General features: G+C 43.2%; 2 protein-coding genes across 2 annotated transcripts in view; both read left to right on the top strand.

The window, feature by feature from the left end:
* The window catches only part of LOC117964688 (voltage-dependent N-type calcium channel subunit alpha-1B-like), a 110,933-nt gene extending 93,784 nt beyond the window's left edge, over positions 1 to 17,149 (top strand). The window contains exons 39-48 of the mRNA XM_059005289.1: positions 794 to 890; positions 2,905 to 3,010; positions 3,474 to 3,581; positions 5,092 to 5,240; positions 5,826 to 5,941; positions 6,118 to 6,253; positions 6,419 to 6,523; positions 12,092 to 12,314; positions 13,656 to 13,876; positions 15,829 to 17,149. Of these exons, the coding sequence (XP_058861272.1) occupies positions 794 to 890; positions 2,905 to 3,010; positions 3,474 to 3,581; positions 5,092 to 5,240; positions 5,826 to 5,941; positions 6,118 to 6,253; positions 6,419 to 6,523; positions 12,092 to 12,314; positions 13,656 to 13,876; positions 15,829 to 16,344 (1,777 nt within the window). The 3' untranslated portion in view covers positions 16,345 to 17,149. The remainder of the gene's footprint in view (positions 1 to 793; positions 891 to 2,904; positions 3,011 to 3,473; positions 3,582 to 5,091; positions 5,241 to 5,825; positions 5,942 to 6,117; positions 6,254 to 6,418; positions 6,524 to 12,091; positions 12,315 to 13,655; positions 13,877 to 15,828) is intronic.
* Positions 17,150 to 19,990: 2,841 nt separating this feature from the next.
* The window catches only part of LOC117973969 (collagen alpha-1(I) chain-like), a 76,863-nt gene continuing 71,334 nt past the window's right edge, over positions 19,991 to 25,519 (top strand). The window contains exon 1 of the mRNA XM_059005428.1: positions 19,991 to 20,560. Coding sequence (XP_058861411.1) covers positions 20,419 to 20,560 — 142 coding nt within the window. The 5' untranslated portion in view covers positions 19,991 to 20,418. The remainder of the gene's footprint in view (positions 20,561 to 25,519) is intronic.

The following is a 25,519-nucleotide window of genomic DNA, read 5'->3' as shown; positions in this document are numbered from 1 at the left end:
TGCATCTCCACTAAAAAAACAACCGCCCCCCACCCCCGGATTGACTGGCTGACTGTGCCGCAAAGCGAATGATTGACTCACCCTTCTGCTGGTTGGCTTGTGGGTAATTGTACTGGAGCAGGCACAAAGCTTTCAGGACAGGTTCCACAGGAGATGTCTCTACCAGGGAGCCTTTCCAGTCTGGTGCATTTGACTCCTGATGTATAGATGCAGACTGGTCAATACAAGCCCAAACCCATGTGTTGAAATACAGACTGCTGGCCTGCACTTCCTTTGAATGTGGGCGCAGAAGTACCAGACTGGAATGCACCTTTGGTATAACTGGATATGATTAATTGAGGGGTGGGGTGTGGTGGGGTGGGGTAGAATGAGGGGGCGGATGGTGGTGGGATGAAGGCTTTGTTTCTGAACTCCGCACAATTACCTACTGATGCCTCTTTGGCCTGCTGAACGAGGCATCCTTAATACGATACAATCACCCTCCATGCACCTTGCGCCATCAAACTCACTGTCAGCCATCCCACATTCTCAGCAGGGTATAGGAGGCTCCAGCTCTCCCCACCTTGGATCTGTCTCTGTGCAAAGACTACTCTCTGGACAGAGCTGGCATCCGTCTCCATTCCTCCTGGGAAATCTTATTAACACAGATTTCTGTTTTCTTTTCCTTTTATTGTTTCCCTATCCATCCCACCCTAACCCTCACCCTCACCCCAATCGTGTTTTGTGTCCTTTCCGCCTCCCCCTCCTCTCCTCTTTTTGTTTGGATTTTGCCGTATTTGGTTCCCTACCTCAGTGGGCGCATCACTTACCTTGATATGTATGAGATGCTGCGACACATGTCCCCACCCTTAGGACTGGGAAAGAAATGTCCTGCCAGAGTCGCATACAAGGTAGCCAGCCGACACGACCCTTCTGTCTCTCGCTCTCTCTCTCCCCCTCTCTCTCTCTCTCTCTCTCTCTCTCTCTCTCTCTCTCTCATTGGCTTATTAACCCAACTGCAGCTGCCCAGCACTGTGCTCCGTTCGGTGGTGGTGTCTTCTCACTGTGAACGTTTCTGTTAAGCTTCTCTCTCTCTCTCTCTCTCTCTCTCTCTCTCTCTCTCTCTCTCTCTCTCTCTCTCTCTCTCTCCGAGCTCCACTGCAGCCAACTTTGCATTGTCACATCCCTAGGCTATCACAATTTTGTTTTTGAAAAAAAAAAAAAAAGCTTTGTGAAGTCCCTTTGTTGGATAATAAACGCAGAAACTTTCAATTAAAACTGAGCTGTTAAGTCTAGAAATCTTCCAGGTCATGACCTTAACCCTAACCCTTGCTCCTGTATTTCTCCCTGTCCAAATTTCAACACGTTCATTGTTAGTGCCATCAGCTTAAATTAATATCACAAGAAAGCCTTCAGAAGCTAAATTTAACAGGCTCATAAAATATTTAGAAGTGCAGCGAAGCGCAGTTAAGCCAGGACGATTTATTAATATTGATACACTCCCACTGATCCAGACTTAGAGTAAAGAAGTCACTCTTTGTGTCTGGTGATAATCTCTCCTCTGTCTTCTTTCCTGTAATATCTCTTGGAAAAAGCTTTTCTTCCATTTGTTTTTTTAATGAAAGTGTTTGTTTATGTGTCCATCACAGCTTCATCTGTTCTTGGTGTTGGGTGATGTTTGTGCTGTTGCCTGTCGTGATGTTCTGTTGCCTGTGTGTGTGTGTGTGTGTGTGTGTGTGTGTGTGTTCTTGGTCATCACTGCGGAAGGTGCACCCTGGTGCTCACAACCCCCCACACCCCTCTTCCCAGCCTGGCTTCTCTGGAATGCTGTTTTAGCTCAGGAGAGCTCTACTCTAGCCATGGCTGAAACTCAGGTTTTACCAATCCTTGCAGTGCTGAACTGTACCTTAGCAGGTTACATGGGGGCCTTATTCGTTACAGATTTATCAAAATCTATTCAATTGGGGATCATTAAATAAACTACATTGTGTTGCGTCTTATTGCAGTTACTCAAATAGTCTGTGCTAACTAGGTTCTAGCTGTCAGCTATAAACATAAGTAATCCAGGCTAGATCAGCCTTTATAGTGGCAAGCACTAGCGCCATCTAGTGTGCACGTACTCGATTGCCAGCAATGCAAAAGGAAACTTGATCCACACTTGGTTCAGTAGATGGCGCTGGCTCCTGAAGGCCCTATACAGGAGTAAGACAGACCGTCCCAACCTTCCTCAGCAGGATTTCATTGGTAAACACATTCACAGGACCTGGGTTGTGCCCAGAGCAGAGCTCCCTGACACAGTTGGTTTCATCTGCTTGTTAATTGCCATGCATTTCTTTCTTTCTTTCTGTCTCTAACTTCCTGTCACTCTCCAAAGAACTCACAATGACTCTCTCAGTAAGTCGCTATTTGCATTGAAGTGAATTTCCCAATGTGTTTATTTTTCCATATATATTTTTTTTTTTATTTGTGTATTATTTTATTTCTTTAACTTTTGTGTGCCGACAAGCAGACGGCTCCCATATCTCTAAGTTATCAATGTCTTTTGTATTGCATTGCTGGAAATACGACATTGCAAAAAACAACTTTCCTGAATCAAGCATGCTTACTGTTTAGAGACGACAGCACTGAGCTAAACAGCTACTGTCTGAGAAAGCTTACAGCATTTCATTGTCTTACAGCCACATGTAAAAGGCAGCAAATTGGTTTCAAACCTCAGTGCTCGTTTAATGAATTCACAATTAGGCCATACTGACTGTGGATTGTACCTGGACCACACCTGTACAGATCACTGAGTAATGTGATTATCAGGGATCCACTGCATATCAGCACACAACAGTTTGAGTGTCTGGACGAGCGTGGTTGAATGCATTTTGTCGATGGGGTTTCCTCCCTGACTGCTAACGGCCGGTTTCCTCCCCCCTGTAGCGGCTTGTGAAAATGAACATGCCGATCGCCGAAGACAACACTGTGCACTTCACCTCCACACTCATGGCCCTGATCAGAACCGCTCTGGAGATCAAGCTGGCCTCAGGTACTGTGCGAGTCGAGCTTACCTTCCCCTGAAACACACACCGCAGTTACAAAACTAGTCAACTGCAAAGCAGTTTTCAAAGCTGGTCATTTATTTAGTTTTTTTCTACATCCATACGCATTTGCTGTCAAATGAAATTCATGTTGTTTTCTCCAGTCCCATTTGTACTAATTAAAAAAAAATAATAATAATGTGTGTGTGTGTGTGTGTGTGCTCTAGTTGAGCAGCACATTAACACAGAGTGTATACCAGCTAGAGAAGACACTGAGGAATTGCACACGCAGTATCATCTACCCACAGTTCCAGCTGCTGTAGCGAGCTGTCCCTAGCACTCCCAGGAGCAGTCACTCCCACCCTTATTGCACTCAGGAAGGTGCAGTCTGACATCTATCCCACACCCTTAGTCCATTCCCTCTTGGGCCGCCTCGTTAATAAAAGAAAGCACTCCTTCGTTTCTCTACAGGTGTGCCAAATCAGCACCAGAGCGACGCCGAACTGAGGAAGGAAATCTGCACAGTCTGGCCCAATCTTTCTCAGAAGACGCTGGATCTGTTGGTGACTCCTCACAAGCGTGAGTGAAGGGTCTCTTTGTTGGAAGCGGGAGGGAATGGGGCTGCAGAAAGATGCAGCTCTGCAGGGCTGACAAGAGACGGGTGGAAAAACTTTAAAGGAGTGCATAGATCATATGGGATTTTCAGATAATTCAAAGATACACTGTGTGTGTGTGTGTGTGTGTGTGTGTGTGTGTGTATAACATGCAAAGTTGCTACTTCCTGGTTCCTAATCACTTACATGTGTCGTAGTTCAAACTCCAATGATCTCGCTGCTGTCAGACCGTGTGACCTACAGCAAAGCTACCAGGATGCAGCAGTTTACAAATACTGTATTCTGTGCAAACTTCAAAAGATTACATTCACAATTACCTGCCAGTTGGCAGTCTTTAAAAATGTAGCCCTGGCTATAGATTGTTAGTATAGCAGCAAAACCAGCATGCTTACCAAGCACAGCGCGCATCCTTTAATTAGATTCCTGTTTTACAGCTTTGATTCATTTGTATGGTCTTTGATTTTCCTCTGCGTCACTGACCAGGTAAGCCAGCTGCCTCTGTTGCTGTGAACAAAAGGAAGTGCTTCTGTCTCGGTGTCTGTAGCAGGTTTTTGTAGCCCGCTGCTGTAACAAGCTCCCGTAGGTTCAGCAGCAGAGCCCTGAAGGCTTGTTCAAGCACAGCGTGTGGGTATTGCAATGAAAAGAATGGAAACGTTTGCAGACACAGTCAAGTAGCTGGGCCTTTCGGGATTCGTTTCGTTCAATCAGATTGGATTGTTTAGCAGGAAGCGTTCATTTAGCAAAGCAATCTGACATTCAAAGTAGATTCATTTTGCTATGAATCCATGAGTCCTAACTAAATCCAAGTCTGTTCTGCTTAATGCAAGTTCAAATCTTAACCATAGTTGTTGGCAATATTCAAAATGTATTCAAATTTTACTTTTCCTATACACAAGCATTGATATATTTCTCCATATACATTTTTCTTTCTATATGAAAGGCTCACACAATATCGTAAAAGTGAATTTGACTTTTGTAATGGTTTTCATTGCAATTATTACAAAGTCACGCGTCACAGGAAAACTAAATGAAATCAGTTACTGAAGAGTCATTTTTGCAAAGATTTCGTGCAATTCACAGTGACATCTAGTGATCAGTAAATGCCTTTGCATTCAAAGCAGACTCTCCACAAACTGACAGTGCTGACGTGACAGGCAGACACACAGACTGCTGTAAATTCAGGCAGAGAACTTGCCTTTTGCTCCAGCTCGGTTTAAAAGCCTCTCGCACAGGGTACTGCAATAACACCTTAACTTGCGACGTAGAGAGGAAACGGGGCTTTAATGGGAAAAGGGCCAGATGGCTCTGAGAAAAAATAGAAACCAGAAACTCAGTGACGCAAACGCTCCCCTGCTGAACACGAAAAGAAAGCTAATTGTGATGAGGGTGATGATGACAACAGTTTATATTTTGGGCTCATTCTCTCTATCTCTCTCTCTCCCCTTTTCCTCTCCCTCTCCATTTCCCCCCGATAGCTAACGAACTGACTGTGGGTAAGGTCTACGCAGCCCTGATGATCTTTGACTACTACAAGCAGAACAGGATCAAGCGGATCCAGCAGCAGCAGCAGCAACAGCAACAGCAACAGCAACAGCAGCAGCAGTCCGCAGGGGGACTGGCCCAGGTAACCAGCCAGCCCGGCCAGCCCAGCTCCTGCAAACCAGGGGACACGGGCAGGCAGCACAATACAGTTCAATACAATCCTGCCTCTAATGGGCACCTTTTAAAAACTAATGGGGATGCAAAGCCACTGTGAAACGTTTCAGAAAATAATTCAAGACTCCCGTTGCATAACTGTTTGAGCTATTGCAGTTTTTACTGCGAGGATGAATTAGACACCTCTCCTGAGTTTTAGGTAGACACACCGCACACCTTTTGAACAGGTAACTTACTGACAATTCAGGCTCATGGGTAAGCCTTGAAATGTCTCGCTGGAGCTGCTATACAACAAGAGTCTTAAATTAAACTGAACTGCACCTCATAACTCCGTAGTGATGCTGTAGACACAAAGTGTCCACCTGTGTGAGATGTTTAATGTGCAGGATCTGTTGAGTGAAGCAGGGGATATGTCCAGCTTCCGCTGTCGCTGCCGCCGAGGTGATAGTTCTTTTGCTGCTTTCTGGGTTTGTTTGCTGCTCTGCTTGGTGAGCTGTGTGATTCGACCCGTGTGGTTGACTAAGCCCTGCCTCGTGCTCTTCTTCTCTCTCAGAACAAGACGGGCGCCCTCTTCCAGCCCATGTTGCCGCTCACCTTCATGCAAGACCAGAAGCCTCCTCTGAACAACGTGAAGCCCAGCTCTGCCTCGCTCAACAACGGGGGCGCACTGTGAGTTTCAAAAACACTCCCTCTCCTCTCCGTAGTGTCCGACTCCTTCCTCGATCACTGTCCTCGATCAAGTCTCTGATTGGCTGTGCAGAGCTATTTGGGAGCAACAGGAATCATTAGACGGGTTCGGCGCAGGAGAGAGTGTTTAGTGATTGGAGTTTTATTTGTGCCTGCAGGCCTGGACAGGAAGGGACTAGTAAGGAACCTCCATACTGGGTGACGGAGCGCACTCAGGAAGTGTTTCAACGGAGCAGCAAGCGTACGATCGAGAGAGGGCACTCTGAGGACACCCCAAACAGCGCCGGTGTGCAGGTACATAATCGACAGTGTGCTGGGACGCCAGGGGGGGCTCTGAACTGCTGTGAAACTCTTATTAATGTGGGCGGGGGTGGGGAAGTCAACCATTAAAAATAGTCATCTGAAGTTGTAAAATATTCATCAAATCTAATCTGTACTGTGTGTGCTTTGTGTTTGCAGGAGTCAGTGGAGATGAGGAAGATGGACTCCCATGGGGATCCTCAGCCTGGGCTAGAGAGCCAGGGCCGGGCAGCCTCCATGCCACGGCTGACAGCAGAGACACAGGTGAGACCAAGACTGATACCCCCAGGAAACTGACACGCTGGGGGGGGGGGGGCTGTATTCAAACCTTTTGTTTCAACTTTGTGCAATGAACCTCTGTACTCTCACACAGAAGAACTTTCAGAGAGCGCTGCAGGTAGAGATAGGCACTTTTAACATTGTACTGCAGTGCCACCCCATGGCAGAATGGTGTAATAACAACAAATGATCAAATTATAATTTTCTGCACAGCCCTGCAGCAGATGTTGTTTTTTTTGTTTGTTTGTTTTTTCATGCGACATTACACATGTCATCTGGGAATTATAAATTGGAAATAGACCTGTTTTTTTGCAGCTGCTAAGCAGATCTGAAAGGGAGCAGCCATCTCCTGTCTGTTATTGGTAAACGTTCTGTTTAGTGCAAAGAAATGATTTGATTTGTTGAAAACGGTAGACACAGCAGGTTCAGAGCCGGAAAAAAAAAGATTTCAGAAATAACGATCGATTACATTAACAATCTGCAGCATAAGACCTGGTGCTAGAAATGCATTTTAAATGCAGTGTAACCGTGAAGCCGTGGACGCATAGTCAAACGCATCCTCTTCAAATGAAATCAGGCTTGTGGTTTTGTTCAGACACAATGACAATGTATTAACTGGACAGGAGGGCTTTCTGGGAAGGAACAGACTGGCTGATTAAATTACAGAGAGAGGTTTTATTGAGTCTGCCTTGCTCCTTTATATACAGTACAACAGAGTAACCTCAGATTGACCCTGTAGCTTGTTTAGGGCGGATGGGAAATGCATAGCAGGGTTGTGGGTTCGATTCCTCCCCACTTGAATAACACACCAGTAAGTAAGATGCTGTCCCAGCCAGCAGATTCTTTTGAATTATTTATTTAAAAGCACTTGCAACGGTTCCCAATTGTTTATACTCCCCAATAGCCAGTTAGCCCTAGGCTCTGCAGGGCTGGCTATATCCACATGTGTGCCGTGGCAGGTTTCATACACAGAGCAGAAGAACATACAGTAAGAAAAGCTTGGGGATGAGAAGAGGACATATTCTCCCCAGCAGGGCTAATCCCTTCTCAGCACACCATGTGTTCCTACCAGATCCAGTTTCTCTTCTTGTCGCGGAACAAGGAAGGCAAGAGGGCCCCGCAGTGGCCTCTGCATCGCAGCCCTGTAGGGACTCTGCTTGTGTCAAATGGAGTGAATTACTGAAAGCGTGCTGTGGGCGAGGTGAAGCGTAATGACGTCAGCTCAGACTGACCCGCTGCCAGCGGTGGTGTCAGGAGTGGGGGGGTGACTGCAGCACCTTCGGAATTGAGTTTTAAAAGGTAGGCAGGTTGTCATGGATTTCAGAAAGTGCCAGACTGCCCTAGCTTAGGGAACTGTCACGATACGGTAGAGGGGTTTTTTTCAAAGTCCCTCCCGATTTTGGATAAAATACAGTTAATCATTTGGTGTAGCTAATGTAGCTCTTATTGTCAATTATTCAGGGGTCTTCAATGAATGCTCTCCAGTGGCAGCATCTTCTTATGGATTCTTTGTGTGTGTGTGTGTGTGCGCGCGTGTGCGTGTGCGTGTGCTTATGCGTGTGTGTGTGCATGCGTGTGTGTGGGGTCTGGAGCGTCAGTACTTGGCTAAAATTCTCTTTAGATACATTGTTGAGTTTGTGATGACCAAGGTGCACCATACAACACTGGTTCAAAGATTCAGTTCACCTTATTCTTATTTTAGAAAAGAAAAGTGGTACTGCAGTAATTAATTTTAATTAAAATAAATAAATAAAAAGAAAATTGAATACATTTGTAAAACACGCTCAAAGCAACCACTCTGCATAATAATCTTTTGAAAGAGTTAGAAAGAATTCCATTTCACTGAACCTGGACTCCTGCCAATCCGATGTCCATGTCAGTAGAATTATTCATTTGAATTTAATTAAAGATTGATAGATTACACGTTTCAAAGGGGGAATTAGGCAGTGTTGTTTTTTTTCTTTCTTTATTCCTTTATATAGTGCCACCTTTCACTTTGAGAGAGAGGGGGTTATTGTGTGAAGCGAGGAGAATGCAAGTCTGTCTGGAAGATCTCAGGGAGGTTGATCTCATCTGAGAAGAGCTCATCTCATTCTCTTTGAGTCTCCTTGTTGATTGGAAGTATCTTGGCTTTGGAATAGACAGCTCCTTTTTTTAGAAAATAGCCCAGTTTTTTTTTTAAAACTCTATAGCCCTTTTTAAACTAGTAAACAGTTTGATCTGATTGGATTAACATTCTGAGTTGTTTGCAGGTTGCTCACAAATAAAAGTCAGCGAGGTTTCAGATCCCAAGAGACACTCCTTTTGTATTAAAATGTAAAATCAGCAGTTCAGTGATTTACACCGGTTTGGTCTCTTCAGCTCAGTTTTCTTTGGACACTAAAAGGTTCTAATGGCTATGCTGTTTTCAAAGCCATGATTCTTGTCGTATAGAAGTGGGTCGTTGACTGGAGAGGATTGGGGAAGATTTCCCATCATACCCATCCCAATTCAAGATCTCTTCAGGAACAGGAAATGACAGGTCTCTGCAGAACATGGAAGTTGTAGTTTATTTTTTCCTAGGCGTTTTGTCACACACCACAATCTCTGAATCTTGAGTTCTTGTAATTCAGCTGGGACCTGTTATTTTTATTTTTTGTTCATTTCCTGTTCTTTGCCATTCCAAGACCAGGATCTGCAGCTTCGAGCTCAGTGCAGTGAAGGTTATTTTTGTCTGGACGTGTGACACTTGACAATCCAGCTAGCCACGGTATCAATCAAAGACATTTTTATTTTTTACCCCCTTTCTCCAGTCCTCGAGAAACACAGTGCACAATGAAAGCATTGCTTCCTGTTCATTTTGAAATAAATCCCCCTTTAAGATTTAAGCCCACGTTAATCATTTTAAACTGCGGCTGGTAGTACTAGCTGGATTTCAACACTTGCTAATCAGGTGGAATCCTTTTGGATTAAATAAAGAAACAGAACTATATAGATATACACCGGTGTATATATTGCACACCAGGCTTTTACAAGTTCTGCATTGTGTTTTGGGCTTACCCTTAGATGCCGGTGTAGCTCATTAAAAATAAAAGAAATACCTAGATGACTGTCTCCCATTTCAAGTTCTGATTCAGAAGAGTCTCTCAGAACTTGAAAAGAGGGGAGACGGCTTCAATCCCGCTGTCTGATTGAAAGCGGGTTAAACTTCAGAGACGTGCGGTCCCTCCTCTCGGTGTGTCTCACAGTAATCCACAGAACTAATGAACAGCTGCTGAAACACCTGTCCTCACGCTGACCTCCAGGTGGGAGTTCTCCTTGTAGGGCTGGTGCACCCTTTCCCACTTCATGATCTCCCCCAAACACCTTTTAATGATTCCTCTTTCCAGTCCCCGACCTGTAATCCGAAGCAACCCCAAAAATATCACGCCTGGCCTTTCTTTGCTGGTTTACATTAGGCAAAAAAAAACCCATTTAAGGACAGTAGTACAGTTCTTCCCCTTTATAACGCTGTAGTCGGAAACCATAGGTAACGAGAATACAAGTGCCTGTGTAATGGTATCATGGGGGAATATGGAGCCGTGACCGTACCGTCTTGTAACCCATTCTGCAGTATCAAGGGCTGCCGTACAACCAGGACCACAGTACTAGCGTTCTTCAGAATAGTCTGGATTCATAAAACATGAAGTGGTTTTTTGAAAGTGACTTCTAGAACGTATGCAACTTGCATATCAAGCTACTAAAAATATAGCTGATGGTTTATCGGGAGCTAAGTAGGGAAACAAATAAAACAGGGACATGCATTCATCTGATTCCTGTGTCTTTCCATTGCATTTTCAGCCTGAGAGTATGAATATATTGTGCTGAAAATCGATATATTTGTTTTCTTTCTTTCTTTCTTTCTTTCTTTCTTTCTTTCTTTCTTTCTTTCTCCACTCACCCACTCCCTCTGTTTTCTCTTCTGACTGCCTTGCTTTTCATTCTCTAATTTGATCATGTTTTAACTCACTTGTCTAACATGTGGTTCCTGTCTTATCTCGCTTTGCTTATCCCTCGTTTCCTCTGTTCCCTCCCAACCCACCACTGCCTGCCTGCCTGCCTGCCTGCCTGCCTGCCTGATGTCTACACATGGCTGTTCTCTGGGCTGCTTCACCTGCGTGCCGTCTTGTCCGCGGCGGTGTGCAGAGGAGCAAGTCTCGATCCCCGGGGAGTTACCTAGCAGTATGTACCAGCACTTCCAAAATATCACACATCCTTGTTTTGTCTGTCACACCTTCTAATAACCTTTCTTCTTCCAATGACGCATGCACACACACACACACACACAAAAAAAGGTGGATTGAAGAATTGATTCACTTACAAGAAGAAAGCTAAGGCCTTGTCGTGGGATCATTAAAAGATCAGGTTATGGGTTCCAGGTTCCGGGTTCCAGGTTCTGGGTTCCAGGTTTCAGGTTCCTGGTGCATGGATCTGCATGCCTCTTTTAATGCTGCATATTTTATATCTGTGTGGCTGTCTTACAGATTTCTTACAAGAGCCACCTTTTATACCAGATCTGAAAATGTGATTTCTGGAAAGACTTAAACCAGCCGCAGACCACCTTGTTAAAATGTGTGAGAAGACCCTTGTTAAATGCATGCTGTAATTTGTTGGTAAAAGTAAAACCCTGCACCAGAGCCCAGGTTCTCTGCTTGGACCCCAGTGTGTATACTGGATTCCCAGTGTTTGATCACCTGCATATGGAGCGGTCCCTTCCAGCTGTGACTGTGTTCTTTTAGACGCTTACAAAGATAACATCCAGCTTCTTCAAATATCAAACCAGAGCTTAGGGCACAGCAGAAGAAAAATCTACACGATGTTAGGATTTAAAACTGTAATAAAGAAGTGCGTTTCAGATATCCTATCTGCTGAGGTGCACAGATGTCTAAAACAGGCTTTTAACTTGAGCTTTTTTTTCTTCTAATCCTTCCAGCTTGTGCTAAAGACAAAAAAAAACACACACACAGTCTCCACCTTTGATGGTGCGCGCACCTGGTGTTATATTTACACGCCGTCAAAAGAGATCCACAAAATGCACAATCAAACAGGAGCCAAGTGCCTTTGTATTACCACGAGCAAGAGTCCTGCCAGCTGCAACAGGTGGAAAGCCTGCTCTGGTGCAATCACACATTGACTTTTCACACCATTAAACAGAATGTTTTTTTTTTTTTTTTTTTTTCTCTCATATTATATTTGCAACAGTGAACGTTGCCACCGAAAGTCCTGCCAGCGCATGGGTTATTTTACAGTGATGTCTTTTAGCTACCTACAGTATTTAAAACATCAAAGGAAAAAGAAAACCATGAAAACAATAGGCTGGTTTGCAATCACCAACACTGTCTATCCGTTATGTACCACAGCTGTAAACTCTAAACACATGCATAAAAACAGCAATATTAACAGCTTCTGTCCAGCCCACAGTGTATAAGTAACAAGATGGTGTTCATCAGTTTGGGATCCATCCAGCTGGATTAAGCTCTGTTGTACACAGCACTGTTCTGTATTGATGTGTGTCCCTCTTGTCCCCCCCCCCAGCCGATCCCGGACTCCAGTCCAATGAAGCGCTCCGTGTCCACGCTGACCCCACAGCGCCCCCTGGAGGTGAACCTGCAGGATTACTCTCTGGAGCCCACGGCCCCCGACCGGACACACCACCACCACCACCACCACCACCACCGCTGCCACCGGCGCCGAGACAAGGACAGGAAGCAGCACTCGCTCGAGAGGTCCCCCAGCCGCCAGGCCAGCACAGACGCAGGTCAGGGGTCTTGACTCATCCGCTTCACCTCAGACTCCACCCTGTATCCTCCTGTTCTGCACCGTTAATTACATTTACAACTGTGCAAGAATCCCAAAGGAACTGGATTCTGCTGCAGTAAATATCGTTCACTCTGAAACGCACTTTGTGCACTTTAAGTGGGTTCTGAGTATACTCCAGGTTAAAAGGATTAGAGAATGTTAGGTTTATTGTAACATATCGTATTCCATAGGCTATCTGATTCCATTTTATACGTACAGTAATTAGTCTGACTTTCCAATTGCCTTCATTTCTTTGCCCCTCTCTCTTTTTTCATTCCTTGCTTTTTCAAGACACGCTTAATGCAAGATGGAACTTCATTCATGAAAATGCTTTGTTGCACATTAGCGTAATAAAAAGCGATTGTGCAATGCTGCCTGGATTCTAGGAGTCCGCTCCCTCGTTTTGGTAGGGTGCACATTTAGGACTGAGCCCTTGCTCCAGTCGACACACTGCTGTATGATTAGGACGTTTCAACAACATAAGCCTGCAATAAAGCACAGGAAAAGCATTGCAAAGCATGAAGAGGTCAAGCAAATAAACAGAAAACATGGCAAATCATTGTAAACTACGGTGAATGCACAGGAAAGCTGAAAAATGGCCATGCAGATTACAGAGCAAAATGACAGTAGAAAATGACTGTGATAAACTTTTATAAGGGGAAGAGTTCTTTTCATTTGTTACTTTTCTTCATTCTTACTGTTGACCTTTTTTGACAGATGCACACACTTAACGTGCATGCTGTCAGGAAGGGACTGTCAAAAAGCAAGTCTTCTGCTCTTCTTATCCAAGCCTTTCCAATATTGCAGGATTGGAATGTGATAAGCTTCAAAATTTTGATACTTTTAATATGGGTTAGTTAGTCACCTTTTATTGAGGCAGGGTTTGTGGAAGTATGGGTTGGAATTAGGTTAGACACAGTACATTTACAGCCATGCACAGCAAAATTAATGATCACCTGATGCAAACTTATACAACATAAACAGACTTAAGAATAATTCTGCACTTATTTGTGTGAGTGTTCTGTGCCTATGTGTGGATGGTCCGCCACATTTAACACATGCCTTTCACTGTACATTTCACCACTCCCCTTATAAAAGTTTACCATGATACATTTGCACAGTAATTTTGCACTTTTTCCCATGGTGATACTATGCATTTACTATAGTTTGCCATCCCCTCCTTTAACTGTACTTTATTACACTTTACTGTGCTTTTACTATGAGAAGCTTTCCTAAGGGTTGGACAGCTCTCTCAGTCCATGTCCTAATCTCTGGTGTCTGGTTTGCTTTGGGGTCTCAGGTACGCCCGGTGACCCAGCATCCTCCACCCTGCTAGGGGAGCCTGCGTCGCGGGACAGGGGGCGCGAGAGGGGGCGGTCCCACGAGAGGAAGCATCACTCCTCTTCCTCGGAGAAGCAGCGATACTACTCCTGCGACCGCTACGGGAGCCGAGACCACTCCCAGCCCAAATCCAGCAACCCGAGCCGCTCCACCTCCCCCTGTGAGGGCCAGGACAGACAGGTGAGGAGAGGGGCTGTCCAGGGCTTCCAGGACCAGACTATAACTGTGCATGTACTAGACTCAATGGGACAGTGTCATCATGGCCTTTACTGCTGCACTCTATGAGGAAAGGAAAGCTGGGAATGAGGTCTATTTTAATGATCTAGGCATCCGCTCGCTCGATTTATCAACCTCACTGTGGTTTTCCACCAGGGTTGTTTTGTGTTTTAACCATTATCAGCTTATTGCATCATAGATCTCTGAATCCCCAAGCTTTATACTCCAAATCGACTTCACCTTTTTTTTTTTTTTAATAAAAAGTAAAACACCCAAATAAATAAATTAACATCTTCCCCTTTAAGGCTAACAATGATTTAAAAAAAAAAAAAAAAAGCTCTCCTGATATTTGTACCCCAATATCTTCACGAGTTTGCGTATTTGGCGCCACCTGGTGGTTGTGTATTGAAATTGCATTACACCAGACTAGCTAAGTGCACGAGCGAGTTCTGATTGTATGTCATACATGTTTGAGAGTCATTTCTAATGCACTGGGGACTTGCATGTGTAAACTCCTGGGTAAAATCATTTCTAGAATAACTTTTTTTTTTTTGTCTGTAAAAAATGTAAAAAGCATTACAGAACTAAAAACACTTTCAGAATCACTTTAGGTGTGCTTGTGAATTAATGTTTTGTGGGATATATTTCAAGTAATACCTTCAAATCAATTCCACCTGGCATACAGTCCAATATGATAACAGTTGATTCACGCAAAAGTATTTAAGGTTTTTTTTTTATCTCATTAGTGACTAATCAATAAAGCTCACGGGTAGACTGCGAACTCAATTTATCAGATGAAAACGATAGTTTAAAAAATACTTCTGCATGAAACAAACATGAATATATTAGACGTCATGCATCGCAGAATTGATTCCAGGTAATACTTTCTGTATCATTTATTATAGAAATGCTTTAACCAGCAATGCATTAACTAACGTGGACATGTTAACACCTGCTAACTGTGTTGTACTGTCACTTAAACCTGGACCTACTGATAACCTCTGCATGCCTTTTTCTAACTTACCTTTCTGCCTTGCTAACATGATTAATTGGATGTCTAAATGCATGGGGGCAGACAGCAGGGCTTGTTGATAGATCAGACTACAGCAAAGGACAACCAGCATTGCACTTTACAACATCAGAACAGATTTCCTATATACAAGAGTAGTGTAAAATGCTCTTCCCTGTCCTTGAACATGTACAGTAATGATCTTAACCGCAAAACACATGGGTGGTGTCTGTCTTCTGGCAGTACCAGTACCGTTGCATTATTTTCACATGGAAAAAGTTTGCAAATACAACAGTCCTATACGGTTATCTCCTGATACAAATTAACCAGCATATGGTTGTTTATGTGTCTTGAGAAACAGTTACAATTTGCATGCCAATGTTCACTTTTAGCTATATTGTACAATGCAGCGCACACAAATTCGCGCCAACCCAGATAAACAAAATCAAAACTAAATGCAAAGATAAACTGGGTGTGCAAACAGATGTGAGCCTAAATGGTTCAGTGTTTGATGCATTGCATTTGACACGCCATCAGAAAAGCAGAACCAGATGCTTTTCCGTCTGCCCTCGTCAGTCTAACACTAGTGCTTCTAACGCTTTTCTACTTTTATCTGGCCTTCATTTACTACATTTCTTTTTCCAATTCTCCTCCTCTTCTTCTTCTTCCTCTTCTTCTTCATCTCCTTTTCTGTGCGTGGTTCCTTTGTTTCCACATTTCTTGTGGCCGTCCCTCTGTGGCTTTGTCTTTCCTCCTGTGGCTCTGTGCGTGTGCGTGTGTGTGCGTGCGCGTGCGTATGTTCCCTTACCCTTGTGTGTTCTTTATGAAATCACCTCGTGTGCGTCTTGTGTCCACGTCATGCGTCTTTTTTTTCCTTTTGATTTGCTTTGTTTCCATTTTCATGTAGGGCAGTGGTTCAGTTAATGGGAGCCTGGTGATGTTGAGCTCTGGTGCGAGCACCCCTTGCCGAGGACGCAGGCAGCTGCCTCAGACGCCCCTCACCCCCCGCCCTAACGTTACCTACAAGACGGCCAGCTCCTCCCCTGTGCAGTTCAGCGCCGGCTTGCCCAGCTTCTCTCCGGCCCGGCTGAGTCGAGGCTTATCCGAGCACAACGCTTTGCTGTGCGGAGACTCCCAGAACCAATCCCACGTCGCTGTGACCCGCATCGGCTCCGACCCTTACCTGGGACACAGGAACGATTCTGATGGGCCAGAAGACATGCTGACCTTCGAGGACGCTCTGGCCTCCAACATAGGACGAGCCCCCAGGACTCCTTACGCGGTCTCCACCCCAACGCAGCCCCAGCAAAGCAGGGGGGTCCCCAACGGCTACCATTACGCTGTGGGTGTCAACGCGGGCCCCGGCTCAGGCACTAGGGGGCGCCGGTACTATTACGAGGCGGACCAAGATGATTGGTGCTAGCATGGCTTTAAAAACAAAGCAAGGTTCTTGCAGATTTTTATGCATTCAGTGGAAAAAAAAAATCGATGAGTTTTATCATCACTCAAGGCTGTAGTTTTACACTGTTCTTGTATGTATGTATGTATGTATGCATCTGTTTTAAATGAAAATGAAGAAAGGAAAAAAAAAGCATGTTCCGAAGAAAAGAAGGATCCATCCTGGATGAAGAGATACATTTCTGTATTTCTATATAGATATATAGATATACTGATGTGTATATATTTATGTAAGTGCTGTGTTTTATTCCTCTCATGTGTCTTTGCACTGAGGCAAAAGACACTCTGATGTGGAAAGAAATGCACACGATGATTCAAAATGCTTTTTTCTAGCCTGCTTGTGCTAATGGTTCCAGAGAAGAAAAAACCACACAAAGCAGAGCTAACCCTAAGGACATGAACCACAGAGAGATCACTGCAGATTGGGTCGCAGATTTTTTTTCTCTCTTTTCAAGAAAACATACAGATGAGGAAACACATGTTTGCTGTATTCAAAGGAGTGCAGAAGTCTTGAGAGTAACTGTTTTGAATGGAGCCAGTCATCAAATAGCTGATAATGCACTACCATGTTTTCTCTGCTTACCTACATAGTGTTTTACCCTTTATATAAAAGAGCTATGTTGTCCTCCCTATCCAGTAGGGAGTTCTGCTGAAATGGGAGACTTTACTATGGTTATATTTCAAGAAATGTTGTTGATATGCTGCTTTGCAAACATCATCACTATTTGACTTGCAGTAAAAAAAAAAAAAAGAAAAAAAAAGAAAAAAAAGGAATTTGTTTTATATCAAGCTATGGTAGAACTTTTCTCTTTTCAGTGTGTGCATTTTTGTAAACTGTATTAAAACAAAAAAACAGACAGCGTTTTATGTAAATGGCTTTAGTTGTCGAGTTAGGTTTACTATTTCTGACTGACTACTCCAATTGTTGACTACCAAGTGCCTGACCCTTTAAAAATATCTCACAGTAATGATGCAGACCTCTTTCTTCAGTGCATCAGAGCTCAAGAGTGGGGAACCTGGAAGGTGTGTGTGTGTGTGTGTGTGTGTGTGTGTGTGTATATATATATATATATATATATATATATATATATATATATATATATATATATACCGCTATATTAATATATATGTATAAGAAAATAGATATTTCAAGTCAAATTGGTTAATATACTAACCTGGTTAGAACCTAGCAATTATTTGTTGCAAAACAGAAAGCTGTTGGAGATAACAGAAAGACTTGTATTTGTTTGTGTGGGTGAATGATTAAAAGGAGGCTTGTGAATTTTGTACTGCTGGATGGGGGACAGAGTATCCCAGAACCTACTGTAATTGCTGTAGCAGTGCAGCCCAGCGGAGGCTGTTAACAGAAACATGAACACAGCTGCATGTTCAAGTCTGTAACTTGATTGTGAAAGGTTATGAACACAGTGTCGCAAGGTGTATATTTTTGTTTGAGAAAGCATTGCTGTTGACTTTTATTTCAATGCAGTCCTGCTGAAGGGACTCAAGGACACAACAGTGCGCTGTTCGAGTGAAGTGCGGTCTAAAGTTTGTTTGAGGTCCAGAGTGTTGGAGGCTGTGCAACAAGACGACAGTCTGAAATTAACTTCAGCTGTTCTGTAGCTTTGCCTGCTGGATCACCCTGTTTCAGGCTTCAGCATGGTTGTGACCAAATATTTCGTAAAGAAAAAAAAAAGTTTCCTTAAATAAAGGCACAATGTTTATTTGAAAACAAATTTTGGAAAAAAAAACAAAACAAACAACCACGCGCCATTTCAAAACGTTCAGCCAGTTGACAGCAGTACGGCTGATACACGCATGCATCTGTTGTACCCAACTCAAAAGCGAAAGAGAACGTGTTTGTTTTTATTGTATTAATTATGTTGTGTGTGTGCCCCGATATGTAATACCACTGGGTGGTTTGTAAGCCCAGGGTGTGAACTGCTTGCCCGCCCTGTGTGAGGGCGGTCGTGTTTTCTTGTAGCAGACAAACGGGAACAATTCTTGTACATGCATACTTGTCTATTTCTATTTGACCCATTTCAGAGCCCCTTTTTGTCACAGTGGGGCGGCTTTGACCAAAAACTACCCCCATCCCTCCACAACATCCCTCCCTTTTCCGTGCAGCCTTTTTCAGATACAATTGTATCTACCCCCTCCAAATCCCTTACAGTCGGTTTGCCAAACTTCAACTGTACCAATCAATTTCTGCATATTAATACCAGTTTAATAGTGGCTGTACTCTTTGCATAAGTAATGTTTGCATGTTATATTACAAAAAAGAAGGTATGTGCATGGAAATATATTGTTTATCTTCGTATTTTTTTTGATACGCTGTATTCATCGGGTGTTCATTTTTATTGATCTTTGATATAAATTGGAGGTTTGTGGCAAAACTTTATATTAAAAAAACACACACAAAAAAAAAAAACAGTGTTGGAAAATTATTAAAAGTTCCAACCATGCAAGCAACTGGAACAAAAAAAAGTCCTGTGATAGACTAGTTTGCTGCCTGATTCCTATTTATCAGCCAAACTTTGAGTTCTGCAGTTGTTTCTACAGTTACTTTTTGTATGAAGCGAAGTCCTTGAACTAAAATAAAATAAAACTTAGAAAAAAAACACACACATGCTTCAGAAATTCTTTCTTCATCTACCGTGCTTTGCATTGTCCTTGAGTAACTTCATAGGTCTATGCGTGGAGCATCACATGTGGACGTTTTATTTACAGGACATGCACAAAGTGTATTGTATTTGAGGATCTATATATTCTATAAAACACAACACAACATGCTTATAAAAAAAACTATTCCAATGAAAATAACACTAGTTTGTGATTTGTATTAAAAAAAGGGAGGGGGGGGGGGCGGGGGGCGGACACTGAATAATATAATTTACCATGGTGAATCTACACACACAAAACAAACGTCATGCGTGCATGTGAGGCTGGCTTGCTCTGTGTAAATGTATTTTAGAAAATGAAATAAAAATAAATCCAGTATATGTACTGCAGTAGTACACTATACTGTCTATGGGCTGCTCCTGTACACTGCACGGGGCTCCAGGATTCTACGAGGAGGTGACGTGTTTGTTCCAGTTTCTGTAATAGATAATCGAGCAGGTCTACGATGTAGTGTAGATGTCTAGTAGAGAACAGGACAGAGATTCTAGAGGGGTGGAAAGGCAGGAAGCAAAGAAGACGTTTGCTGTTAAAATGAAGAGGCACGGCCGCCACAATTCAAGAGTCAATTATTACAGAGAGAATCAATCACTGTGTTTGGGCAACTGTGCATCCTGAATCTTTGGCATTAATTTTCAGCGCTAGCATATCAAAAACCAAAACAATAGTTGAGCAATTACAAAACATTTCTGACAATAAGAAAATGTAATTTTAATTTTGCAACATTCCTCGCAATTAGACTTCTTGATATCCCCGTCCTTTGCTTTGCGCTGACCGCTCGTTATGCGTCTCCTGCAGCGCCCAGGTGTGCACAAGAGCCCAGCAACGCGCGCGCAACCCGGCGCGCACTTTCCAGCGAGGGAGTTCCACCCGGCGGGAGCGCGCACAGCCCCGCATTCTGCGATCGGATTGGTTCAAAGTGAGCTTGTGGGTGGGGGTACCTCAGCTAGTATCCCCACTGCTGGAGGAAAGTTGAAGGCTTGGCATTCGTCTTTAGTACTGTACTCTGATAGTAATAATGTACTGTAGCAGCCAGCAACCACCGCCGTAGCCAAAGAGGTGAAGCTTGCCAAACCACTGCTGCGGCTGTAACTGTGTTTGCATTCCCGGCGGTGCATGAAAAACAGTAATCCCGAGAACAGCGCCAAAACTACTGAACTTGATTGAATTGCAAATTCAGGGAAACCTGTCCCCAAAAGGTTGCATAGACTTTACTATACAAATCAATTACCAGCAGTGAATGGATAACGCGAACACAACTGGGCTGCATTCATTATATGCTGAAGAAAAAACAAAGTTTGTGTTTGTTTGTTTGTTTGTGTGTGTGCGTGTTTGTTTTGTTTTGTTTTGACTGCTGACTATGGAAGTGAAAAGCATGGACTGGGGAAAGCTGAAGCTGGTCTGCATTTCCATACTGGTGCTCACTGGTTTCCATTCTGGCCTGACTGGTTCTGCGGGACTGGAAGATTCGGGCGAGCTGGGGTCTGGGATGATACTGACAGGTAAACAAAAAAAAAAAGTTTCATTTCATAACGTACAACATTTAATACCTAGAAAACCACCAATCCTATATGCATTAGTTAATATTTATATTGTATTTTTTTCACTGATCTGTTATATCGCGTACATTATAGGAGTCAATTGAATTAAATCTTACAACAGTATTGTTGTTCATGCTGATTATACTGCGGGCTATTTAAAGAAACACATGCATGTAAGTTGGCTTTGAGTTCCCCATAATTTACAACCGTGGCGTATTGTTGTTCTGTATGTTGACTAGCCTCACATAGCGTGTTTATGTGCTCGTGGGGATTAGTATTGCATTATAGTCTATCTGTCTGTCAGCAAGTAGCTCCAGTTGGGACTTTAATTCATTTAGATAAAAAGTTGGGCGGGTGGATTTTACACCCTAATTATATCATAACTGCGGTATGCCATAGTACAAGCATTAGTAGAGGAGGGGCAGGGGAAGGCATGCAAATAAATTTAAGTACCTCCATGTACAAGCAGGGTGGGTTACTTACAGAAATGTAAAGAACAGTTCCAAATGCAAACCTTTGTTTTGAAACCCTCGTTGCATTCCAGGATTGTCATTGTGTCACGCAGGCTTTTCAGAAAGCCTTCTATCACAGCACCGTGCTTTCTGCATGCTACTTCAGACTTCCCCACCGTTCTGTTTCTCAATGCAGTAAAGCAGGCGTGATTAATGTTAGCAGCTGTAACATTGCCTTTCATGTAAATGATGCTAACCGCATAGTGCATGGGCTTCACTGTACAGGCGCAACTTCCTGTACTCTGCAGCAGCATCGTAAGAGAATGTCCTCGACCTGTACACTTCACTTGAGAGATCTGCTTCTCCCGTTTCACAAAACTGTCATTTTGTACAGTGCTGCCCTATATTCATTTCAAACAGAACATTAGATAGGACACTGCACTGTACTTTTCTTGTCTTGCACTAGGAGTCGCTGTTGTGCAATGGGTTACAGGTGTAAGACCCCAGGTTTACTGTAGCATTGCTCTCTACAGTACTGTACTGCATTAATAATTACCACATGGCTCCGACTAGACGTGCTAATAGAAGCTCACCATCCATAGAGCAGGTGTGACTGTTATGAGGCAGCATCAGACACATGGTTAATAATTAAACACACACCTTTTCCTCCAACAGCATGTCATTCTGTGAAAACCAGCTATGTATAAGCCTGTGTCCGTGTATAGAGCAATGCTGTTGCACATGTGATTTTGCAAGTGCACACTCATTATAATCTTTGCTTGGTGTCCAAGAATAGCTGTTAAATATGGTAGCATATTTTTAGCACCCTAACATGCCAATTAATCTGAAGGCACCTTAATCTTCATCACTATACTGGAAGGAGAAAGAGAAGAACAATACACTAATGCACACTACTAATGAGAACTCCTTTCATTGCTACCAGCGCCACGTACAGTAAGGATCACTCTGCTCCGTCCCTGTGCTGCTCAGAACGGAGGGGTCCCACTGCAGCGTAGACCAGTAACCCTCCATAATCCACGTTCTCCCTCTCAACCCTTCTTCAGCTTCTTCAGTAGGAAACATGATATTTCTATGTCTCATTTTTAGTGGTGGTATTAAGTAGCGATCTTGCTGCTTCTCAATGGAATTTGTAAACGCAGTAGAATTCTCGCTGTATTTCAAGTGAGGATGCTCAGCCTGCCTGGGTATTCGCTAGAGCCACGTGTTGAGAAAGGCATTCCTCCCGTGAAGAGGGGATGTGAATTTCACTGTGAGAAACGCAACCCAGCTCCACAGCAGCTGCGCGCCTTCCAAATAAACAGGGTCATTTTTACTCCTTTCACCCTGAGAAACTGCAGCAGCAAAAGAAAATAAAAGCATCAAGAAACAGAGACCAGCTGTTAACGGTCGCTGCTGAGAGCCGTCTCCAGCTGTCTACAGGCCTCTGTTTTTGTTTTTTCCCCAGCCAAAGAAAGTACTAAGTGTAGTATTATTATTATTATTATTATTATTATTATTATTATTATTATTATTATTATTATTATTATTATTATTATTTGCATAGAAGACAGTGCTACTGCTGGCCAAATAATGTTACAGCGCGAGAACAGGAAAAAAAAAATCGACAAACGATTGCATGAAAAGAAAATGCAAAGAAAATTCCACCCGTGCATAACAAGCAGCGTGCAAAAGTATTGCGATTTTGAGTTGGAACAAAAAAAGTAATTATGATGGGTTTTGAACTGAGGCATCTCGCTTGCCGTTTTTTTTATTTGTGCAGTTTGGTAGATGTGTACGGAGGCTCTTCCAGTGTGTCGGTCCTGTCTGCCTTTATTCTAAGCTGATCAAGCATGCCACAACTACAGTACACCAGCAGCCTTTGCAAGGCCTGTTGACCTGATTCCACTGTGAGCGGAAGGTGAATCCGAACTTCATCATGCAGCCAGTGACCTGGCAACAAAGTGTCCTGTCGGGCAAAAAAAAAAAAAAAAATCCCTGCCCATTCAATATTTAAAGCCATTTGGGTCAGTGAACTACAATAACACTTAATTAATTCATGTATTTATTTAGCTATTCATTCGTTTCTTGCCTGTATTTCCTGTAAAAAGAAGTTCATCATTTGCCTGTTATTTGTGTAAGAGGCAGGACAGGACAATGCAATCCGCTAATACGAGAGTTGTGGTAATTTTAGACATTGTTAGCAGTGTCTTAACATTCAGCTTTCCAGGTGATGAGGCTCAGTAATACAGGCAGCTGAAGAGCTTGGTACATTTTATGCAATTTTGTTTGTGTTCAGGGGGCCTGTGCAGTGAAGGAGAAGCCAGGGTATGAGGGAATGAACATGACAAATACTAAAACGCTGTGCAGGCATGACCGTTTAACCACTGCTATTGGAGCGAGTCGTGTTTGTGTTGTGATGGGAGTTAAAAGCAAACTGGCTGACTGATGAGCTGATTTCGAAATCTGCTTTTAAAAGAACCGAATTAGGCTGTTTCCCAGCCGTCTAGTCCCTGTGACGCACTGAACTTTTCTGATCGCCGTGCTGGCGTTTAATACGTTCTGATGAAAAGGGGGCTTCAGGCACCATATTAGGGCAAAGAATCCTGCAATGACCACAAGCACTGTTTATTTACTGTATGTAATGAGATTGCTGCCCTTGGACTGTGTTCAGCTTGTACTGGCAGTGTTGAGTTTAATACAGCAATACCTGATACCATATGTGGCTTGATTCTGAAATGCCAGAGCAGTGGCCATATGTCAGTTGTTAAAAACCTTGCAGATTTAAGGCCCTGCTTGGTAATATATCTAATCAGAGGTCATCTCAAACTATAGATAATTCCCCTATCCACTGGGTCTTGAAGAGAAGAATTTAGGAACCTTTTATTTAAAAAGCAAAACACAAGATTGGTGTTCGTTTTAGCAGAGGCAGCGTTTCAGCAGAATTATTGTGCTTACCCACTCCCCCCGCTCCCCCTCCCCATTTTAAGGTGCTATTGTTAACCTTCAGGTATTTCCAACTGTAAGCGATGTTATACAACCACTTAACATTCATTTATTTTTCAGTTTCAAAGTTTGAAAGAATGTTTTTCAGACGCTCTAAGTGGCTTTCAGAGGATAAGCAGACAGGCGAGGGTCTCGGAACAGCGGGAGTCGCTGGGAGGTGCTGCTGTCTGTGGAGATTAACGATGCCTCATTCACACTGACACCCAGGAGAAAGGGAGTCCAGTGAGAAATGAGAAGAGGAGACAAATGAGCAACTCTCGGACCAAGGGACTTGACTAGTCTCTACGTGACTGATTCATGTGTAATGAAACTGCACGTAGACGCGCTATTATATAGAAACCTTCCCTGCTGAGAGTCAAAGGGCTGATAGCAAGCGCTCGGTTGGCAGATGTTTCTGTATCCTCGACTGCATTAATAATGGAATAATAGACTTTGCTGCAGTACAAACGATGCAACAAACCCTTCTTGAATCTGTGTGTCTGTATAGTGCCGTCGTTACGCTGGAAGACACAGAGACGTTTTGGGGAGCTGTTATCTGTAGTGGTGTTTTTATTATAGGCTGTTAAAGTGCTTTTGAGCCTAGCAGTGAATGGGGAGGGCTTGTTTACAGAATGGTATCAGAGAGTTTAGATTAGCGGGTGTGGAAGCTTTTTGGACTGTCTTTGATTTGCATATTCCAGACAACTGCTCTGCTCTGCTCTCCTGTGGCTGAGAGAGAGGCAGTGAGCATTATATTGAATTAATGTGATCAGTTATGTCTTATTATTACATAGCTCATTGTCTATGTGTCCTCCACTATAAAGGGTTTGTCTCCATGCTTACATGTACTCTATCAAATATGCAAGAAATGTCAATTAAATGCATACACATTTTATTTCAGTTATGAAGTAGTGCATTGTGTGATTTTAAAATTGCACGCATTGTCAGCACTATGTATTTAACCACATATAGCTTCATTTATATGAAGTGTGATTCTGGGTAGGACAGATATTCGAGGATTCAGCAGGCTGTACAAAGCAATGCTGTACCTACCTACCTAATTCAATTAAAGCTCCCAACCATTCTGTCTTTCATCAGGCTGTTAGTAAATACTTGAGAAGCGGTGATGCGTCCTCCATTTACCAAGAGGAGAAACATTTGGGTTTTATTTATTTCTGTATCACTTTTATGTGTCCTGTTTAAGTTCAAACCCTGCATGTTTACATTAAGGTTTGAGTTTATAGAGGCCACACTAGTTCCTGCTGCGTGAGCTTTCTGGAGGGGATAAATGTGTAGCTGTCTTCTGATCAACTGCATGAGAGCAGCCTTGTCCCGCAATGCTAGCTGAGGTAACCCTCTCAAATAAAACCACTTGGGCTTTATTGATGGCTTTATCAGAAACGTCAAGTAGACCAGGAGATGGTTTTTAGCTCTCTTCTTCCCCTGGTGCACTTAATTACAGCTGGGGAAGCACACAGGACAGCTC

The sequence above is a fragment of the Acipenser ruthenus genome, chromosome 31 (assembly GCF_902713425.1).
Source record: "Acipenser ruthenus chromosome 31, fAciRut3.2 maternal haplotype, whole genome shotgun sequence".
In the NCBI taxonomy this organism is placed as follows: Eukaryota; Metazoa; Chordata; class Actinopteri; order Acipenseriformes; family Acipenseridae; genus Acipenser; species Acipenser ruthenus.
Note: the sequence above shows the minus strand (reverse complement) of the source record. Positions and strands in the feature narration are given on the sequence as shown.